The sequence below is a fragment of the Rutilus rutilus genome, assembly GCF_951802725.1.
Source record: "Rutilus rutilus genome assembly, chromosome: 3".
Classification (NCBI taxonomy): domain Eukaryota; kingdom Metazoa; phylum Chordata; class Actinopteri; order Cypriniformes; family Leuciscidae; genus Rutilus; species Rutilus rutilus.
This window is the reverse complement of record NC_140211.1, coordinates 8,995,671-9,016,735: the sequence shown is the minus strand read 5'-3', so window position 1 is coordinate 9,016,735 and position 21,065 is coordinate 8,995,671. Positions and strand designations below refer to the sequence as shown.

The 21,065-nt window shown below is 37.3% G+C and overlaps 2 protein-coding genes across 2 annotated transcripts; both read left to right on the top strand.

Annotated features, from left to right (window-relative positions):
• The first annotated feature begins 3,319 nt into the window (after positions 1 to 3,319).
• On the top strand, positions 3,320 to 7,491 carry tm4sf5 (transmembrane 4 L six family member 5). Its single transcript, XM_084404852.1, has 5 exons — positions 3,320 to 3,621; positions 5,205 to 5,285; positions 5,733 to 5,878; positions 6,097 to 6,289; positions 7,250 to 7,491. The coding sequence occupies exons 1-5, from the start codon at positions 3,451 to 3,453 to the stop codon at positions 7,265 to 7,267; spliced, it is 609 nt and encodes a 202-aa protein (XP_084260978.1). The 5' UTR covers positions 3,320 to 3,450; the 3' UTR covers positions 7,268 to 7,491.
• A 6,103-nt stretch (positions 7,492 to 13,594) lies between these two features.
• Positions 13,595 to 20,602, top strand: LOC311287789 (uncharacterized protein C17orf114-like). Its single transcript, XM_084404849.1, has 3 exons — positions 13,595 to 13,744; positions 17,863 to 17,961; positions 19,485 to 20,602. The coding sequence occupies exons 2-3, from the start codon at positions 17,880 to 17,882 to the stop codon at positions 19,655 to 19,657; spliced, it is 255 nt and encodes an 84-aa protein (XP_084260975.1). The 5' UTR covers positions 13,595 to 13,744; positions 17,863 to 17,879; the 3' UTR covers positions 19,658 to 20,602.
• The last annotated feature ends 463 nt before the right edge of the window (positions 20,603 to 21,065 follow it).

Genomic DNA, 21,065 nt, shown 5'->3' with positions numbered 1-21,065 from the left:
TTTTTTTTATGATAAACGAGGCACATTCCCATTCACATTCACGTTACATGCACACAGGCAGCCCCTTCAACAACTTTGACACTTTCAATATTCAGAAAAGTAACTTAACTGTATGTTTTCCTCGCACAAAATGTTATGAGCCTAATCATCGACCCTACTAATTTATAATCGGACCCGCAGGCCATGTCACATGTACATGTACATCAACCCATAGGCTAGGCTATATTTTATCTCAAATAACGCAATAATTAAGACAACATCCCGATGTAAATACATAACGTTTCGTTTTGAAAGTTGAAACAACGTGTATTATATGCTGAATATCACATGTAACGCTATCCAGGTAACATGTTAGGCCTATGTATGTTAACTGGATAGCGTTAACGTTACATGTAAAATTCAAATAGCAATAGCAACGCCAAAAACAACCGCTTGAGACCAAACCGTCGACAACTTTGACAAAACATGTCAAATAACATTTGATCTCGATTAATGTTAAACAAAATGTTTTAAATTACTCACCTTGCTTCCATCCCGAGCTGTAACACTTGTTAAACTACACGTCCGATGCAAACCCTCACGCGACCGCTGCTCAAGTGCGCCCCATAATGACGCGTTACAAATTTACGTGATATGTAACGCGACCAGTAAGGTCAAATATTTCCACTTACTTTAGAACCCAAAAGATTGGTGTAGCCTACTGTTATGTTATTCAAAAAATATTTAATGTAATGTTTATCTATTACCCAGCCCAGAAATAAAATTATTATTGTAGAATCAACATGTTGATGTTTGCGCTCGCTAGCGATTTGTCAGTAGACCTTATGCGCCACTCGCAGCCATCTTAGAATTTTGTTTGCCAACTGTCGGTACACAATCCGTTCCACCTGCACGATCCGTTTCACGCATGCGCGTAATTACGTACGTTAAATAACAAACGGGTTATTTATGGACGTATTTTGTTATTCTGTGCCGTGATGAAGACAGAAATATTATGTCGGTGCCTGTAACAGTTTTATACACTGCTGTCACGTTATTTGAGCTGTTTCTGGATGAAGGCAGACTGCTGACAGTGAGTCATGTTGACAGAGTTCAGGGAAAACTTCCTAATGTCAAGTTTAAAATGAATACGCGCTTAAGGTGCGTGACAAAAACACGCGCACTTCAGTTAGTGCGATTCAAGTGTTTACATGGTTAAACACGGCGTACGCCACCTGTTTTAATACGATTATAGTTGATGCCATTATGAGCTTATCACATTATTAAGTATTGTGTTTACATGAGGTAAAGCATAATCGCAATATTGCTAAAATCCCATTATACGCATGCGTAGAACGGATCGTGCAGGTGGAACGGATCGTGTACCGACACCAACCGCCAATAAACACCAAAGAAGAAGAAGAAGAAGAATCTTAGAATTTTGTCTTTGAACTTCCGTTTTTGCGGTTGCTCTGTATATAGTATCGCTGTTGAAGAGTAATTAGCTGGTGAAGCAGAGTTAGGCTACTTATTAGTTAACGAAAGTTATGAGGAGCATTATGTTTGAAACGGATCTCATAACACATTTCAGTAGACCAGGAAGATTTTAAAACGAGCGGTTCATTCATAAAGGCTGATTTATACTTTAGTGTCGGACCAACGGAGTCACCTCTATAGGCTACGCATCAGTTTTCATCAATACTTCTGCGTCGTTGTCCACGTTGACTTGCAATTACACATGTAGAGGTTATGTGAAACCTAATGGAGGGGTTCTAGCAGACCAATCATAGCGCTTGCAGTCCACGTAGAATTGATGCGTTGTTACATTTTTGGAGAGGTGCACCTCAGAGTGCACACAGGCTACGCGTGCTACACACAGCCTACAACGTAGCTACGGCGTGAGTTCAACGCAGAAGTGTAAATTGGGCTTAAATCCGTAAGATCTTACCTTCATGCTGTGGAAATACAAACATGAAGACAGAACACAATGAGCGCAGCGCTGAAAAGGGGCGGGGCTTCATTCAGTCACCACAACATAAGCCATGTTTCCATTACCCTAATGCCAGATGCAGCCTTAATTACCTGTTTCACCCGTTTCAATTGAAACAGGCCCCTCTCTCCAAGGTGGGCCCCAACAGACCAGCAAAATTCTGATCTCCGTAGGATATTGATTTTTAGCCATAATGTCTAAACCATCCAAGGTAGATTGACCACGAGCTATGAGGTTGTGAAACGAAAGTTTCTGCTCCTATAAAAGCCACAAGGTATTAAATCAACCTTGTTATTTGCGATCTTCAAACATCTTTTTCTGCTCTATTATGTTTATGTTTTATGTGGGTATAGGGCCCCATATTAGTTATTGAAACGGGACCCCAGATGCTTAAGGCCGCCGCTGCCTTATGCACATTTTGAAGAAACGCATCAGAATCTTGTGATGGAAACGGCAAATAACAACAACAAAAAATCCCTTAATTTGCAAAAAAAAACAATTTATTGAGGTGGTTTTTGATTTGTGCGAAAAAGAGTTAATTCGGATAATGGGAGATGGAAACGCATTTGCCAAATAAATTCTGATGTAGCGAACATTAAACCCACGTGACTAATCGGCTGTTTCCGCTGATGGTGTTTTATTTACTGTTGGTTACGTGTTACTGATACCACCGTCATCTGCTTGAACTTGATGGAAATACACCTAATTTTTTTGTTTGTTGCAAACTTTGAAAAGATTTACTTAACGTTTGGATGGAAACCCAGCTATTGTCTTTGACCCAAACCAATGTGTTTAAGTTATTATAACTGAAGACAAACTTGTCTTATAAGTGTGACAGTATTTCTGTTATATTCATATTCCATGCAACTTGTCTGAAAAGAAAATATTATTTGGTATTTCTAAAAATATTATACTGGTCAGTATTTTCAAGTTTTTCACTGTTTCAGTACAACCTTTAAGGGTAAAGAACATCTCTAAAAACAACTGTTATTCCAACAAACAGTTAATTTATTTATTTAAACGTTTTAATCATGCTTGTTATAGCCTACATCAGTAAAGATAGTCAAATGAATGAAGGAGAAATTACATAACTAGAAGTAGAAATATCACTGGCCTTACAATAACCCAATAAATGTGGTCATATAGTTGCCATTTATAACACAAGATATTATAAAATGGGCTGTAAAACAGGGCCTTGTTGTTCTGTCATGGCTTTACTGTAACTCTTGTCCTCACATTGATCAACCAGACTCAAGCCACTTATCACTACACGTTAGACAGTAATGATCTATAAAGCAGAAACTTCATCCACTGCCCACTTTTGTGCTAACAGACCATAAATGGCACTGATAAAAGCACTGTAAATATTGTCAAGTCTCAAAGGGCATTCGGTGGTATCAGTCAGAGTCTGAGCCGCGCTGAGAACAACACAACCGTTGACAATTTCTCTTGATTTTGAATATTAATACAGATTCATCACAATGTGTACTGGAAAGTGTGCGCGGTTAGTGGGGCTAATACTTCTACCCTCGGCTTTTTTGTGTATAATAGCCAATATACTTTTATTCTTCCCTAATGGGGAAAACCTGAAATCTGACGAGATTTCCCTGCAAGTCTGGCTTATGGGAGGTGTTCTTGGTGGAGGACTATTTGTGAGTATTCAGTCTTTCTGGATTTGATGGTCATATAATTCATGTGTTGATTGAACTTGGCTTTTTACTGAGAAAACTAATTTGGAATTTATAGGAACTTAGTCAAATTAATAGAACTGACTTATGGTGAATTCAGGTTGAATGGGACACTTTTTCCCAGTCATCTCAATGGCAAAATGTGTCCCACTCAACCTGAATTCACCCCTATGTTTTAGACAGGACATCAGATACATCAAACACACTGACTACAGGCCTCTGTGCGTATGTGCCATTTTCTTTAATGAATATGATATGGCATAACGATCGATAAAGAGATATAGAATTGTTGAATCATTTGTGTGTTATTATAAGAAACGGCACTGTAGTTAGGGGAATGTATCTGAATAAAGGAACCTTCGATTTGAGGAACAAGGATGTGGCGATTAAGTACTATTATTAGAAACAAGAGCCTATTACGCATGCAGAGCTTCACTGCCCACACCCTGAAAAATTGGTTTATTGACATTGTAACATCCTGGATATGACCATAATGGATTAATCCGGAGTAAAGTTACATACTCTGTTCACATCAATCAAGCAATAATTGCATTTACACAGGATCATGCTATGTGCAGATAGAAATGTTACAGAAAAATTGGACTGAGTTTGATGAGTAAGTTAGTGTATTTTGGCGTGAGAAAACACTTAAACTCTTAAAAATAAAGGTTTCAAAATGGAGTTTTCTCTGCGATGTCATAGAAGAGCAATTTTGGGTGAATAGTTCTTAAAGTTTTTTTTTTTTCCTAAAAATAGTTTTTTCATCCAAAAATAAAGATTCTGTCATTATTTACTCACCGTCAAGTTGTTCTAAACCTGTATGCGTTTCTTTGTTTTGTTGAACACGAAAGAATATATTTTGAAGAATGATGGTAACCAAACAGTTGCTGGCCCCTATTGATTTTTTTTTTTTTCTTCATACTATGGAAGTCAATGGTGGGTGAGTAAATGACAGATTTTTTATTTTTGGGTGTACTGTCTCTTTAAGAACTGTTCACCCAAAATTGCTCTTCTATGACATCGCTGTGAAAACCTCATTTTGGAACCTTTATTTTTAATAGTTTAAGTGTTTTCCCCCACAAAACGCATTAAATGACAATTCAAACTCACTCCATGTTTTCTGTAATATTTGTATTTGCACATAGCATGAGCCTGTGACCTTTTCTTATAAGATTTTAATAATCAAAAGAACCCTTTCTTTTGTGCAATGTAAAGATTCAATGCATGGTAAAGGTTCTTCAAGGTACTTATTTCAAATAAACAAAATAAGATTTTTATTTGCTTAAAGATTAGACAACGGTGTACTTTCTTGAGTGAGGTCACCTCAGTATATATTTATTTAATTATATATATATATATATATATATATATATATATATATATATATATATATATATATATGATAAATTACATTAAGTATACACTTAGATATGATAATTGTATCATTAAGAGATACAAACACTCTTTAAAACTGCTTTACAGCTAATCTTCTGACCTTGACATGACAGTTAATGATAAGGAAATTTCCACTCACTTTCATTCATCAGATGATGTGTCCAAGCTGCTCAGCCATCAGAGCCGGGGGCAAAGGCTGCTGTGGGGCAGGTTGCTGTGGAAACCGTTGCCGTGTGAGTAAAATATGTAAAATCACTATCACATTTAATATTCATCAGTATTATTGATCTCCTGCATTGACACCATTATATGAGAACTGAACTTAGCTGGACGATGACATCATGGTTGCCTCCAGAGTGGATATATATATATATATATATATATATATATATATATATATATATATATATATATATATTTACTTAATTTACTTAAGCTGGACTATGACGCTATTTTCCTCTAGACACAAACTTTGTTGCATTATTTTCCTGTTATCTCTGTAAAGCTGCTTTGAAACAATCTGTATTGTAAAAAGCGCTATATATAAATAAAGGTGACTTGACTTGACTCATTCACAACAAAAAACTCACTATAGAGGAGATGTACAATGTGAAAATATTTCCAGCATAATAAGGCTATTCTGATTGTTCACTATTTCATGCTGTTTTTGTTTCGTACAGATGCTGAGTTCTGTTTTCTCGTCTGTATTTGGCATTATTGGGTCGGCCTACTGTGGTTGTGTTGCCATTGCAGCGCTGGCTGTTGGGCCAAAATGCCAAGTGTTGGAGGACGGAGATTGGGGATATCCCTTTGAGGATAATCAAGAGTAAGAACACTTAAAACCTGAAAGAAAAATCAAAGGAATGCAATGGAGTTACTTTAGTTGTTAATATAGATCATTATAATACTACAGTCAGCAGGTTTAATGTGAATTTAAAGTCACTCAAGGGAAAATTGCAGTTGATTGTGTGTCCACTAGATGAGGCCCTTCTCCTGCACTGCATCTAAAGCTCCTTCTCTCTTCTTTCTGTCTCGCTGTAACAGGAACAACAGCAGTTACCTGGTGGATAAGACTCAATGGTCCAAATGTGTGTTTCCCGAGAATATGGTTCTCTGGCACATTGTGCTGTTCTCCATACTTCTGGGTCTGGCTCTGCTACAGATGATACTCTGTGTCATTCAGGTCGTGAACGGATGCGTGGGCTGCCTCTGTGGAGACTGCCGAAAAAGAAAATCGGTACATTTTACATGAACATTGAAAAAGCATAATTTTTTTTTTATTTTTTTTTTTAAGTTAAACAGAATGTAATTTCTTGAGCAAAAACTACATTGACTTATAATAGAGAAACACCTTTTTTTACAGGAATTATAAACAGTATTATAACCAGTGTTGGGGAAAGTTACTTTTAAAAGTTACACGTTACAATATTGTGTTACTCCCTTAAAAGTAACACTTTTTTTGTTACTTTTTATGGAAAGTAATATGTTAGTTACTTTTGCACTACTTTTTCTCAACTGGGCTGGTGAGAAAAAGTAACAAAAGTTATATTTTTGGCAAATGTAAAGGGTCTTGTTTATTTAAAATCATTTTTGTTTATTATGGTTGAATTGGATAATCGAATTTCAGCGGCAAAGACATTAAAGTGAGATAAATTCATAAAGTATATGTTTCATTTAACATATTTAATAATTGCAGATTTGTGTAATATTCTGAGTTTGCACTTCACTGTTTTTATTCATTTTGAGGAATGCTGAATCTTTTTTTTGTGCAAGTGAGATGAGTAAATGCTCACATTTAGTCTAGAACATACAGTAACCATCATGTTCACACACAACGCCTCTTACTCATGATTTCACTCAACATGTACAGGAGAGCCGTCAGTCATTACATGGGAAAACAAAGTAACTTGCATTACTCATTTGAAAAAGTAACTCAGATAAATGTATGTAATATACAGTTTGAGTAATGAGTTATTTTCTAGTTACTTGAAAAAAAGTAATCCGATTACGTAACTCGTGTTACCCCCAACACTGATTACAAACGGTTACCATTTTAGTCTTTGAGGTCAATCAAAAAGAGACAAATCCAAACCTTTAAGACCTCTGAAATAATTACCTCTTCAACACTGAAATAATTAGACGTCTTTTTCATATATATTGGGCTTTGAGACTGATCTCTTTTCTCTGTGTACAACAGGATGAAGGAGGTCTGTGAGATCTGCCGAGGAGGGAAATAACAACATCAATAAACAAAACAACGATCTTGATCTGGAATAACAGGACAAGAGCTTTCACACAGACTGCTTATACATAATGCAATAAGCATCACTAAAAAGGGTTGTTGTGTGTAAATTTAACCTTATTTTAACTTTATTCTGTATTTTTCTAGTACTATTGTAGCAGTAAATTATAACTGTCAATCAATAAAAAAAAAAAGAATTAATCACATGTTCTCTGTAATTAATCGCACCTCACATTAACATTTGTAATATATATATATATATATTTTATTGCATTACATAATTTCACACTGAATCTCCAAATAGAACAACATAAAGACGGTATATTTTAAATATTTGTTTAATGGCATCTTTTACTGAATGAAGGCCTGTATGACTGCTACTGATGTCTCTTTTAAATTGATTATTTTCTCTATTTCTTGGGTTGAAATGAGCAAATTTGATTGGTTTTGTTGTTTTTGACCCATGTAACCTTTTATATTTAAAATATCTTGCTCAAAACGACGATGATTTTGATAGAAATTGTGTGGAAATTATTTTATTAAAACAAAAACGTATGCATTTTGGATAACAAATCAGGTCCTAATGATCCAAAGCAACTGTCTTTCACAATAAACATGATTTGCTGAAATGTATTCTCTCATGACCCATAAAACTTTGTTTGGTGGCATAAATTATTAACTTAAAATAAGCAATGTCTATCTTTAGACTTGGCATCAGATTGCATGAGAATAAGATTTCCTTTACAGGTTACAAAAATACCCATGAGTGTTTTCTTTTTCTGGTATATTTGGCAGGAGGCATCAAGTTTGTTTCCATTGCATTTGGGTTGAGACTCTGACAGCATGTGTTGGCTGTTTTCCCATTTGCTTTTTAAATGCTTTGATAAAGCCAACATGTTCAATTTTGCTTCCCATCTCAACATCTGTGCCATTCTCTATTTTCTTTAAAATCACTGCTTTCACTGTTGTATCCCTATTGCGACACCGGATCAAACCGGATCTTGCAACACAGCAAAAACTGTAGGTCAAACCCCCCTGTTGGTGAAGGCCAGATTTGCAGCTGAGACAACATTCATACATCGAAACCAGGGAATGTTGGTCCATTCTCAAAAAGAGCGTGAGATTCTTTCACAGCGCTCAGCAATGTCTACTGTTATTTGCATATGAATATACAGTCTATAGACCCTGTGTTCACGTTGTAACCACAGCAGTCCTCCACTCTAATTTCCACGTAATCCTATAACTGCACAAACACCCATTTGAAGCCCAAGATAGGATAAAGGCTGGAGAATCTCAAAACCAGCTTACAGATTTGATGTAAACATACTATACATGCCTCAGCCACAAGGGCGGAGAGGCAACAGCATGTCCTAGTACACATTACTGCATCAGCTTAATGTATAGACAACCTGTTCAAACCAGCCAGAGTGTTCCAGGAAAGGATGTTCTGTTCTTATGGCCACAGAGATCATGCATGTAAACACACACGCACACACACACGCACGCATGCACACTCAGACACAGCCCTATAATAACTGCATGACATTTTTATTTCACATAAAATTAGACAAAAAAAGGGATGGAAGCGGTTGTACTAAAAGCTTTGTCACGGACCCATCCAGACCAATTCAATGACCGTCCACCAATTAGACACAGGGAACAGACACAAAACACTAATCAACCTCAACAATGGGCCCAGACAATAGCAGACCAGAAAAGCGCTGGATCAGAGCTTGTGAACCGATGTTATGGAATTCAATAAAGTACACTATGTAACTTTTGGCCCTCTAGCGGTTAAAAAACAAAACTTCATGCATTTTGCAGAGGGACATTGTTTTGGTTGTGCTTCAGCTCTGTGTGACTGTGCGGATGAATATGATTATACTGCTCATAAAACATTCACTATAGTTTTAAGAGATATAACCAGATTATAACCTGACTAGCTGAAGTCGTTACTGTATCTTTACCCATTAATACACAGGGCACTTCCAGCAGAGCGATACAACCATAATGAAATGAGCCTTCACAATAGATAATGCTTTATAATGAACTCTGATAGAGAGACACATATGGCAATTTATCTGTTCAATAAAATACCTTACTCACCTGTTGAGTAATAAAAACACCATCATCTCTGCGTTGCTTTTAAACCTTTTCAAATCCTTCAATTCTTGCCATCTCCGAAAAGCCAAGTCAATGTTGATTTCTTGTTTTATGATTCTTCGAGCTCTTCCCTACAAGTTGGAGATTTAACTGCTCCATGTCAACTTTTCTCTCTCGTTGTGAAACTAACCTCTGTCACTCCCACACCAGACACACGTCAAAGCAGCCGGAGAAACTTCTCTACATTTACGGATGTGACAAAGACGCACGGGTGAGTGACGCATGTACGCATTTTCCCGCGAAAACCATCCCGGCATGGTCTAAAATATGAACAATTATAATAGGCTTACCATAGTGAATCAGGGTAGGACAACAACATGTTTTGGAAGAAGAATTTATGATGTATTGACTTCATTTTCATTTTGAACAAAGAAGTTACATTTAAATTCAGACAACATTCTGTTTATTACATCGTATTTCCATGTACTCCATTAATCCTGATGACATTAAAGAGGATTTGTCTTAGTATGTCTCTAAGAATATGAAAAAAACATGCACAAACTTGGATCGCAATCCTGATGGATCAATGCATGTTTTTCTCAGTATGACTCATTAACTAAAATGACAAGTAACATCTGTGTTATTGGATATGCGAATTTAGGAATTTGACGCTGACTTGTGAGCTCACACACGCCCCAGGGAATAATGTGAGGAGGGGAGGTGGGTTGTTGACATGCAAAGAAAAAATTGGAGGGGCAGTTTTGGGGAGGGAGTATTTTAGTTGAGAACAGGGTGGGAAAACTGGTCAAAAGCGATCTGAGCTGGATTAGGGCAGATATTCTGTGCACTGAAGCCACGCAACAGCTCTCAGCCTCAGACGGACCGTTGGCTGAATGCATAAGGCACACAAAACTGGAAACACTTCAGGAGTTTCAAAGTCGTCATCTGATTGGTTGAATTCTTCAGGATGTCTGGGAGACGTGTGTGTCGCGTTCTTAACGGTCCGCCTGGAAACAGATGCTGGGAAGCCAAACCCCCTCATGGAAGAAGAACGCCGTCGTGTTTACAACCAAATGCAACTAAAATACAACTAAATGCTGGATTTTGAAAAGTATGTAAAGTTCGCAGCATAGACTCTTTAAAACACGTCCAAGAGTTTTACACTGTTAGGGACATCGACGTTACATTTTCACGCCTCTAAACATGACGCCGAACAACAAAAACTGTGATTGGATGCTTTACATGTCAGTCAGACGGCCTCTGGCCCCTTGGCCAATGAAAGGTGCGATGGAGTCCAGACCTTCTGCCGTCAGTCTGAAGGTCTGGCAACGTGGGATAGGCAACAGCATGCGTGTAAGCTCTGCAGGAGAGAGTAAACACTCATGAAATCACTCATCATCCTCTGAGAGTGTGTATGTGCCAACTCAAAGACAACCGTCAGGCGTTTCATTTGTTTTTAGGTTTCTGCAGGTTTTTGTCATTCTGTTATATTCAAACTTTTGTTAAATGCTTGTGCTTTCCTACAAAACTTATAAGCAATTTTTTTTTCTTTACTATCGCTTATTTACCCCATCTTGGTATTTTGAAAGCGAGTATCTATCAGTGATTCTTTCAACTGAATAAAGATACATCTTGCTGCTCTATTCCTGTACTACAGTTGATGGCATTGATCCAAGTAATTAATCTTCTCTCAATGCCACACAAAACAAAGAGAGTTGATTAGATTTGGCTACACCATCAACATTAAAGGGGGAAACACCATGGAAAACCTGACATAATAGTTAGAATATATGGCACATATGGCATTTTTTCTTTCCCCCCATATAGAAAATAACAGCCTTGCATGATTTCAGCAAATAACAGATTATAAGAATCAAATATTAAAAGTTGTAATCCATAATTAATTTACATAAACAGAAACAGTTTCTTTGCATGCATGATATAATGCACTGCTGTCTGTAATTGTGACCTTGATTGTTTCATCTCACTTCTGTGATAGTTTGCACAGTTGCTATTCCTAGCCTGTGATATCTGACCTCAACAACACCATTTCATTAAACAGCCTGCATGAGGGCCAAAGAATCACTCATGAGGTATCAGTCAAATCCCAGTTTAAACATGTTCTTTACTTGCGGGAGCAAGGTTTTCATAGAGGGTTTAGGATGCATAAGCCAAGCATTATAGGTGTGCAGGTGCTTGACGCCCTTTTTCAATTGAACAACCATTTTAACAAAGTTATAAAAGGATATTTGGTTTTAAAAGTGAGGAAGGAGAGAGTCAGTAGCCTAATTTAACAGAAATGATTTAAATTCTCAGTTTGTTAAAACCTTCCATGCAGTTCTGAGATCAGTTTTCATCTGGATCTGAGTACTTTGTTATATAAAAGCTTAAAATGAAAACTAATGAGTGATTTATCCCAGTCTTTCAGACACTGGTTTACAATTCACTGTCTGCTTATATGTGTCGGGTCGAAACGTTGCACATTTTAATAAACTGATTTTTGGAAGCAGCAGTGACAGTGTGCCCATTTTTGTTCACTCTAGTGCTTTTTTGATCGCGCACCTGCCTACGTTTTTTTTTTTTTATGTCCGCATACTTTGAATGCTTATGTGTGTCAGTCATTGAAAATGCTTCAGTTCAGATCTGCAAAATTCTTCTTCACGCACCTTCCTTGTCAAAGTTAGGAAAAAAGGGGAGGAGTTAAACAGGAGAAACAGGTGAGACGAGAGAGAGAGAGAGAGAGAGAGAGAGAGAGAGAGAGAGAGAGAGAGAGAGAGAGAGAGAGAGAGAGAGAGAGAGAGAGAGAGAGAGAGAGAGAGAGAGAGAGAGAGAGAGAGAGAGAGAGAGAGAGAGAGAGAGAGAGAGAGAGAGAATTAAATATGGAACATAAAATTGGCTTCATTCAGAGAGAACATTTTTTTGGGCCAAGTCAAAAACAATGAGAATTTTAATTGCTTGGTTTTTTTGGAGTGTGTTCTAAAGGGGATTGAGTTCAAATCAGACCTCAGCTAATGAACCGAAGAAATAAAATCCACCACAACTCATAAAACAGTTTCCTGCTGTCCGATTTGGACGTTACACAATGAGAATTCAAAGAAAATCTCAGGGTTTATTTACCCTTTTAACACTGTTCCTGAGTCAGCCTCCACACTAACGCCTTCAGAGCTATAGGACAAACTCAGACTGCTCTCTGATCAGTGGCAAACAGATTAATGCTATTGGTACCAAGTCACACAATACTAATGACCATCAATGGGGGGCCTTGGCCTTCAACCCAGATTGTGCAGCAGACTTGCTGTTCAGAATTCTAATCCGTTTCTCCTTTGGAATTGGCCTCTGTAAATTTCCACTGGTGAAAACAGCAAACAGGCTGTCAAAACGAATAAGGGCGTAAATACACATTTCCCGGTATGCTGGTGTTGCTGGTATGCGTTTCTTGAAAGTGTAAAGATGAGCTTTTTTAACTCTAACTCCATGCTATACTATAGCCTATATAGATATATAGAAGTATAGTGTTAAAATGAACACTTTAAGTGTTAATTTGACACTTCGTTTTTTTACTGTGATTTATTTAGATTCGGAGTGTTCAGTGAGGCTGGGTGTCTGAATCCAAGAGCACTGATGCCTAAACGTGTAGTTATATGTAAAAAAAAATAATAATAATAATGGCCAAGAGTTATGATCTAAGATTTTTGTACAAAAATGTCTAAACAATTTAAAAATGATTATAAATCCAAAACACTAAAACATCATAATGGCTGTGTGGGCAGTTTGTGCATGAGAGAAAAACGAGGTGAGGTGAATATTCTCTCAGTGACTTCTAAGAATGCATGAACGTGTGAAGTGTCACACAAAGGATATTCAAAAGAACTATAATCCCATCTATTGCTATCATTTGGGTTTGTATTTCTTTACATGTCCTCTAATTAAATTAATCATGCATGTGGTTGAAAAATATATAGCATTTGCAATTTACCAGCAACACTCAAAGCCAAAACTCAAGAAACTCAAGTCCTTGCACGTTTGAAACCTCTATATAGTTTCATGAATCGATCCTGAATAGTGAGAATGTTTCCCCATGCGTTCCTGGAGACCTGCCAGCACACTATAGCAAACTGAGTGAAAGAGGAGGAGGAGGAGGAGGAGGAGGCAGGGCGTGCTGCTCAGATAAGCTATTTAAAGCTGAACGTTCAGTATGCTCAAAACTAAAAGCTTTCCATGTTGTCATACTGAACGGGTTCTGCCATCGCCAGTGAAGTGTCAGTGAGTTGGAGAACTATCGTAAGTGACTTGCAATTTGAAGAATTGTCTGCGTGACAGTGACAAAGTTCGTGCAAGAACCAATCGGTGAGTCCAGTTGATTACGTTATTTTTTATGAACATTATTTTAAAAACACCGAAATAACGTACAAATTCCAAAGTAAATTCGCAGTCATATAAGGGTAAACACAGACACACTGAAGGTGTGTGTCAGAAGTGGGAGTGTCAGTCTCACAATACTGTCAAACTTGCTTCAGGGACTGCAGGTATGTCATTTTAAAGGAAAAACAACGTAAAAGCCTGGCCTGATAATTAGTTTAAATGTATAGGCTAGCTATATTAAATTTAACAGACAATAACCAATTTTAGGCTGTTAAACTACTTGTATTGGGCTGTGAAGCCTAATAATATACATTGCTTTCGAGAAGAATACACTTTTACAGTAACATTTTTAAAAGTGTGTTTATAAAATGAGTCACTTTGTATTTTACAATGAAAGCTGTTTATTTTTTATAATTATTAATCTACAGAGTGCTACATTTTATGTTGTTTAGGTAGGCTACCGCTTTGTTTTGTCTTGTCTTTGTAGGTAACACAACTGCATTGCCCGTGTTTATTATTGCGTATAAAGTCTCATTTTGATTAAAGGTCTATTCATTCATCACGTGACCTTATATTTGATCATCTATTTTATTTACGGGAACCAAAATAAATCGTTTACAAGACAGTTTTGGCAACCACAAGCTTCTATTTCTTTTTAACAGTATAGCTTATAAAAAAAATATTCCTTTTATCGTGTACCACAGAAAATATGACAGGTTGAATTCCCTGAGGGTTAAATTCATTATTTAAACAATAAATCAATCCACGAACTCTTTGTCATTCAGGCAGCATTACATTTGCTCGTTAGACGTTTATTCATCACTTGGCACACTACTTAACAGCAAAGAAGGTGCTCAGGTAGGCTAGTCCTATCTTACTTTTCCCTTAAAGAGATTTACTTTTCTCCTGAACTCTAGCTGATCTCTTGCAATGAGATTTTATGTAACGTAGCTTACTTTTCAGCGAATGATGCGTCTGGACCAAGAATAGCCTTGACGTTTGCATATGGAAATCATTAGAGATTTTGTAAACATTCTTTAATAATTAATAATTGATATGCTTTCGCCTGTACACAGTCCCCTCTCCCCCCATCGCCCGAGTAGACCACCGCGTGCCCGAGCCGAGCGTCACGTACTGCACATACACACAAAAATACTCAATGGGAAAGCGCGTGTGCGCGGTCACGCGGGGGGTGGGGTGCACTATTAAAAATAAAGGTTCCAAAAGGGGGGTTTTGCAGTGATGCCAAGAACCTTTTAGTGAAACGTTCTAAAAAAGAACCATGTTTTTATTTTTGTGAAGAACATTTTAATAATCTAAAGAACCGTTTCTCACGATAAAGAACCTTTTATGGAATGGAAAGGTTGCATGGATGTTTAATGGTTCTTCATGAAACCATCAACGCCAATAAATACAATTTATTTTTAAGAGTGTGGGGGTTGACAGAAATCAAAATCATAACATTTAATTCCTTGAGATCCTTCACTCAAACGTATGATGATCCTGCATGGCAAGAACCTAAATCACAGCATTTGCATTCAATCAAGTCTTAAACGCCTATTTTTTTTTATAGATTGAATACTCCCCCCAAAAAAAGGTTCCAAACGGGAACTCCAATGGGAAAAAGGCATTCAAAATAAACCTCTAGAATTCTACGCAATTCCGAGAATACTCTGCGATTGCTGAGTATTGCGATGCTGTTGTGCTCTAAATCAATGAGAGATGTGACTGACAGCCTTGGTTTGTTTCTGAGGGTGTATAATTGGATGTGTGCATAAAGTGTCTCATTCTCAGAAAAGAGTCTCAGATGGAGGTAAAGAGGAATGAAGAAGTGTCGTAACTAGAGATTACCAAACCATTTTAAGCAGCAGTCCTCAGAGTGTGCTTAACCTATAAGAGACAAAACACAGGCATACAGATACACAAACACATGGCTCGCAAAGTTTAGTAAATGACATGGAGAGGTCCATCAAGTCTAGATTAAACACCCTATAAGGATGTGTATGTGTTTGCATCTGCTTTGTAGGACATGTATACAAGTGCATGTCCAAGTCACAAGCAAACAACTTAAAATTGTACAAGTCTTACGTCATTTCTGGGTCTCCTGGCAAGAACCTTTCCAAAAATAAGAATTTTCTCCATTCTAATGCCTCCTCACCCTCTTTTTTACCAAACATTTTCCTGGGCCTTGTCACTAATGCATTTGGCCAGAAAATGAACACACAAAGACCTAAAAAAAACCACTGAAATTCCCCCGACGTGCCCTTCCACATTAATTATGTTTTGAGTGAGTTATGAAAAGGACTGAGAGGAGAAAAGAAAAGAGAGGAATGGTTACGGATAAATGCACATCATATGATTGGCACAAGACGTAATGGAAAAGTGCATGTCTGTGTGTGCGCCTTTACTGGAACCAAGGGAAATTTAATAAAAATAACATTCACCTTTGCAGTTCAGCGTCAGTATTGGAAAATATTTTGGACAAAATGTTCTCCACAAACGCTCAGAGGTTCTTTGGTTCTTGATGCAAACCATCTGAGGTAGTATAAAAGATTATGAAGAGGTTATTTCGACATAATTTGGCATACGCAAATAATTTCATCAGCAGTCTTTATGCCTATAATGAAAAGAAGACATTTTGCTGAAACCTGAAAAACTGAATTAAACACTGAGTGAAACCAAACTATTAATTCTTATCATTTTGACTCTTTAAATAATCCAAATATGAAGATATGAAACTGCAAAATGATCATAACTCAAACTCAAACATTAGCAGTGGCTAAGTGCATTTAATCTGAATTTTGCATGTTTTGTCCTCAAGCATATAGACTCCAATGATTCCAATCATTTACAGACAGACAGATTTCCAATGATTTATGAGTTCACCACTCATAAATCATAGGGGAGGGATGGGTCGCAACAGAGTTATGCATGACAGTAAACGTCCATATTTCTGTGGCGTGTGGTGACATGGTTTTGTGACAGTCGTTCTACTAGTTCATTATGTTTCTGACATGCAGCTGGATGGAAAACATCTTTCTGCCCTGCATTGCATTGGATGCCTGACAACTATGATCCAATGACCTATTACACAAGCTCTGTTGTAGTTTGTGATCCCACATCCCATTCAGCATGTCTTTTTTGTTGTTGTGCAAACTTGCACCCAAGAATATTATGCAGGTCGGCCACTATAATGTTCCTTATTACGTTGGTTTCTGGAGCAGACAGAATTCATAGAGCATATATAAGAAGTGTAAAAGCCAGGTCATTAAAAATTAACCATTAACCCTGTATACTACAAACCAAAGGCCATGCAAAAAAAGCTGATAAGAGATGCATTGGCCACTCAGTCACATAAAGCTCTTGAGATGCGTTTGTTTTTGTCTTTGGCTATAGGTTCTGATAAAAGTTAACTGAGTTAACTAAACCCTCTGTAAACTCTCATATTCAACAACTGCAGGGTATATCACTTCACACATGAGTTTATTAACAAACTATTGGTGCGTTCAAGTCGTGTCGAAAATATTGTATTTATGTCTTTATGCATAAATTCAAAACAGAAACTGCCATTATAAAGCTTGGAAGAGACAGGACATTTTTGAATATAACTCTGATTGTATTCGTCTGAAAGAAGAATGTCATATAGGCATGGCCTGAGGGCGAGTAAATCATGGGGTGATTTTCATTTTTGGGTGAACTGTCCCTTTAAAAGTGATTTACAAACTACCCGTCTCCATCAGGGAACTTGACCTGGCGCATAATTCCCAATCAAGGATTTATTAGATCGGATGTCTCCGGTCAGTCTATCCAATGACGTCGCTCTATGGGATTAGAGTTTGAGTTGAAGTCTGCATGCACACACGGCTGTAATGAGATTATGCATAAAACACATGGTCACTGGGGAGTTTTAGAAAACTAATAAACACAACAAACTGCATCTGTTTACAGTACAGTACAGTACAAGAAAGGGAAATTGCAATCGACATTTTCCCACTGCTGGTTCAGAAAGAAACGCTATTAGGTTGGGTTGTTGTTATGAATGATAGAGTAAAGTCTGCAGGCAAGGACTGGTTTGTCTAACAGGTGTTTCTCTTGTCTTTTAGCGCCCCCTGCTGGTGAAATGGGTGTAAAAATGCTGCAGTGCTTCCCTTTCTACAGACGCTGCAAGGAGAGGTGCAAAAGACAGTGCCCTCCTGAGACGGGTAAGATTTATTATTATCGAACTTCATAATGCCAAATTGTACTTGAGAATGGGCAAATGATAAACTGGTAGCTTAAAATACAAGCAGTGGAAACAGTGTTTTCTAATGTGAAGTGTAAACCTGAAAAACACACATAGCGAAAACAACTTCATTACAAGTTACCAATTCCAGTGTCACTTGGGTAAATGTCTGGGATCTGATTTTATTACTCACACTGATTGTAGGCTCAAAGATGCACTAGTTTTCAACACGAGTGAAAAACAAGAAACAGTAGATTTGTGAGGAGAGCAATCACGTTTATTTTCTAAAATCGATAAAAAAAAGTGAACACCTCAATGTTGCAATAAATCAAGGTCGCCACAAAGCCTTTTAAACGTCTACAAACACTCAAGTCTCAGTAAAGAGCTCAAAAAAGGGCAACATCCTTAGAAAAGGTCTCTTTAATATAACGGATAACTAAATTAATGTTCAGTAAAATTAAATGGTCAGAGCCTATACTTACTCTGGACGTGCTGGTTTCGGCTTCAGTCATGTCCTCATCTGATATATGAAACACTTGCTAATGCACTCGCATTCGCTATAGAGTAGCCTTGTTGACACGTTTGGGTAATCGAGATATAATACCTCAAATGCCTGGTAGATGGCGATGTCGCTTCTTTTGTAGATGAAATAAACTGCTGTAGAAAAGATTAAAGGGATAGTTCACCAAAAAAATTAAATTATGTCATTAATTACTCACCCTCGTGTCGTTCCAAACCCGTAAGACTTTCGTTCATCTTCAGAACACAAATGAAGATCTTTTTGATGAAATGTGAGAGTTTTCTGTCCCTCCGTTGACAGCTACGGCTACGCAACTATGCTTCAAAAAGTTCATAAAGAGATCGTAAAACTAATCCATATGAATTGAGCAGTTTAGTCCAAATTTTCTGAAGACACTCGATCACTTTATATGATGAACAGATTGAATTTAGGCTTTTATCCACATTTAAACATTCATCAACTCACACATCAGTTGTGGAGAAGGGAAGCTCAAGCATGTTCGCTTGATGTGCGAGAACCAATGAGGTTCATTCTCGTGATCCGCATCATGTTTGAGCTTCAGCAAGAACCAATGAGGTTTGTTCTCGCGCATCAAGCAAGTTCGGTTGAGCTTCTGTTTATGTTCGCTGATCAATGTTAATACGTGAATAAAAGACTAAATAAAATCTGTTCATCATATAAAGTGATTGAGTCTCTTCAGAAAATTTGTACTAAACCGCTCAAATCATGTGGATTAGTTTTACGATCTCTTTATGAAATTTTGAAGCATCAAAGTGTCAGTTGCTTAGCTGTCAATGGAGGGACAGAAATCTCCCAGATTTCATCAAAAAGATCTTCATTTGTGTTTCGAAGATGAACGAAAGTCTTACAGGTTTGGAACGAGGGCGAGTAATTAATGACAGAATTTTCATTTTTGGGTGAATTAACCCTTTACGTTCCATTCATGTTTTCTAACTTATTTTCATTTCTGCTTGTGTCTTCAGTAGTAGCAAGTGAAGAGCTGAAGCCTCGGTTGTCCTCCACCACCTCTTGGGGCAGTGAAGGGGACAGCGCCAGCAGTCCAACTTGCCCACAGGCCTATTTTTCCCACAAGGCTCGGCTCTCGCTTCGGCACCAGATGGATAGCAACATCAATGCAGTGGACGCCACATACTAACTTTCTTCTGCAAGTGATCCCTGGAGAATCCTTGAAAGTAAACCAGATTTACCGCCCCAGTCCAGTTTAAATCCCTCATTGGAGATTGTTTGAGGGGAACTGGAGGACGAGCCATTAGTAGGAACAAGCAGCATGAGAGTTTGGACATTCATGAGCGTCAGCTGTATGCATTGTAACAATGTCAAGATAAGTGTTTGATGTTCTCTAACAGTAACGGTACAGCTGAGTGTAATTTGGTAAAGGGGGAAATTGTGAAACACATTTTTAGGGGCAACGTTTACATGATCACCAAGTGCTTTTTTGTTCTGTTTAGCCTGTAGCATCTGCCCTCCACCATCTCTGCTATATATGCATCTACATCTGAACTGGATGCTTCTGGTTGGTTTTATCAGAGACTCTGATATCTTAAGGCAATTGAGGGTTTTGAGCCAGATATGAATTTGTTTAGCAGATTATTTTGCCTCGTCAAATGTCAAATTTAACCACGCTTTGCCTCGTTGATTATAAAGTCAGTGCACTGTAAAAGCAACTGAATGTTTTTTTTCTTTCACATAAACGGAAAGGTTTCTAAAGCTTATTTTGCTTTCTATGCAAGTTCCATGTTCTAGCCCTTATATACAAGCTGTTCATTTTTATGATGTATAGATTTCAGGACCTTCTGAAACAGACCCCGTCATAAACCCATTTTGTTTGAAAAGTGTTTGTTTCTATGTAACGTAAAACTAATGTATAATTATAACGTTTTTCCATTTTCAACATTTTTAAAAGGTTTTCTCATTGCATGTATAAAACCAGTCGAGTGAATGGTGAAGATGTTTGCCATTGCTTCTGTTTCAACATGTTTCAATAACAGGTTTTAGATTATGTGCATATGGCCATCTTTCACTTTATCATGTGCACGTATTAACATTTGTGTTTTTGTTAGATGTTAAATAAGTATTTGTACACCCTAACCCAGAAAAAGAACAGAAGACATGTTACACCTCTGAAGTCACAATTAATATGAAAGATATTTTTGTATGTTTTGTATGAAACAATGTGTAAATACATTTTCTAAAGAAATAACAATTGTAATGAGTAAAAAGACAGCAACTAAACTAAATTATAATAGAATAAAAACATCACATGTACTTTTGCTTTCATTGATGATTGTAAAGCAATAAAACTGTCAAAAAGAAACAAGTTGTTTTATGCTATTCTTTTAGAAAAGTTGCACCATAATTCAAATTCATAATCTTTAATCAAACTTCCCCTCCTTGTGACAATATTTCTTCTGGCGCGAGGGAGGGGCAACCTGTCACTCACAAGAGATCGACCAATCGCAAACCACAATGATCCAATCAATTCCTGAGGGACAAAATCAAGCCCCGTCCTAAATTTTTTCTTGTTTAAGACAATAATTTACTTG

Excerpts from the sequence above, each read along its gene's own strand:
- tm4sf5 (XM_084404852.1), top strand. The coding sequence starts at position 3,451 with ATGTGTACTGGAAAGTGTGCGCGGTTAGTGGGGCTAATACTTCTACCC. Across the intron at positions 3,622-5,204 it reads TTCTTGGTGGAGGACTATTT|ATGATGTGTCCAAGCTGCTC; the intron begins GTGAGTATTCAG and ends TTCATTCATCAG. Across the intron at positions 5,286-5,732 it reads GCTGTGGAAACCGTTGCCGT|ATGCTGAGTTCTGTTTTCTC; the intron begins GTGAGTAAAATA and ends TGTTTCGTACAG.
- LOC311287789 (XM_084404849.1), top strand. The coding sequence starts at position 17,880 with ATGGGTGTAAAAATGCTGCAGTGCTTCCCTTTCTACAGACGCTGCAAG. Across the intron at positions 17,962-19,484 it reads ACAGTGCCCTCCTGAGACGG|TAGTAGCAAGTGAAGAGCTG; the intron begins GTAAGATTTATT and ends TTGTGTCTTCAG.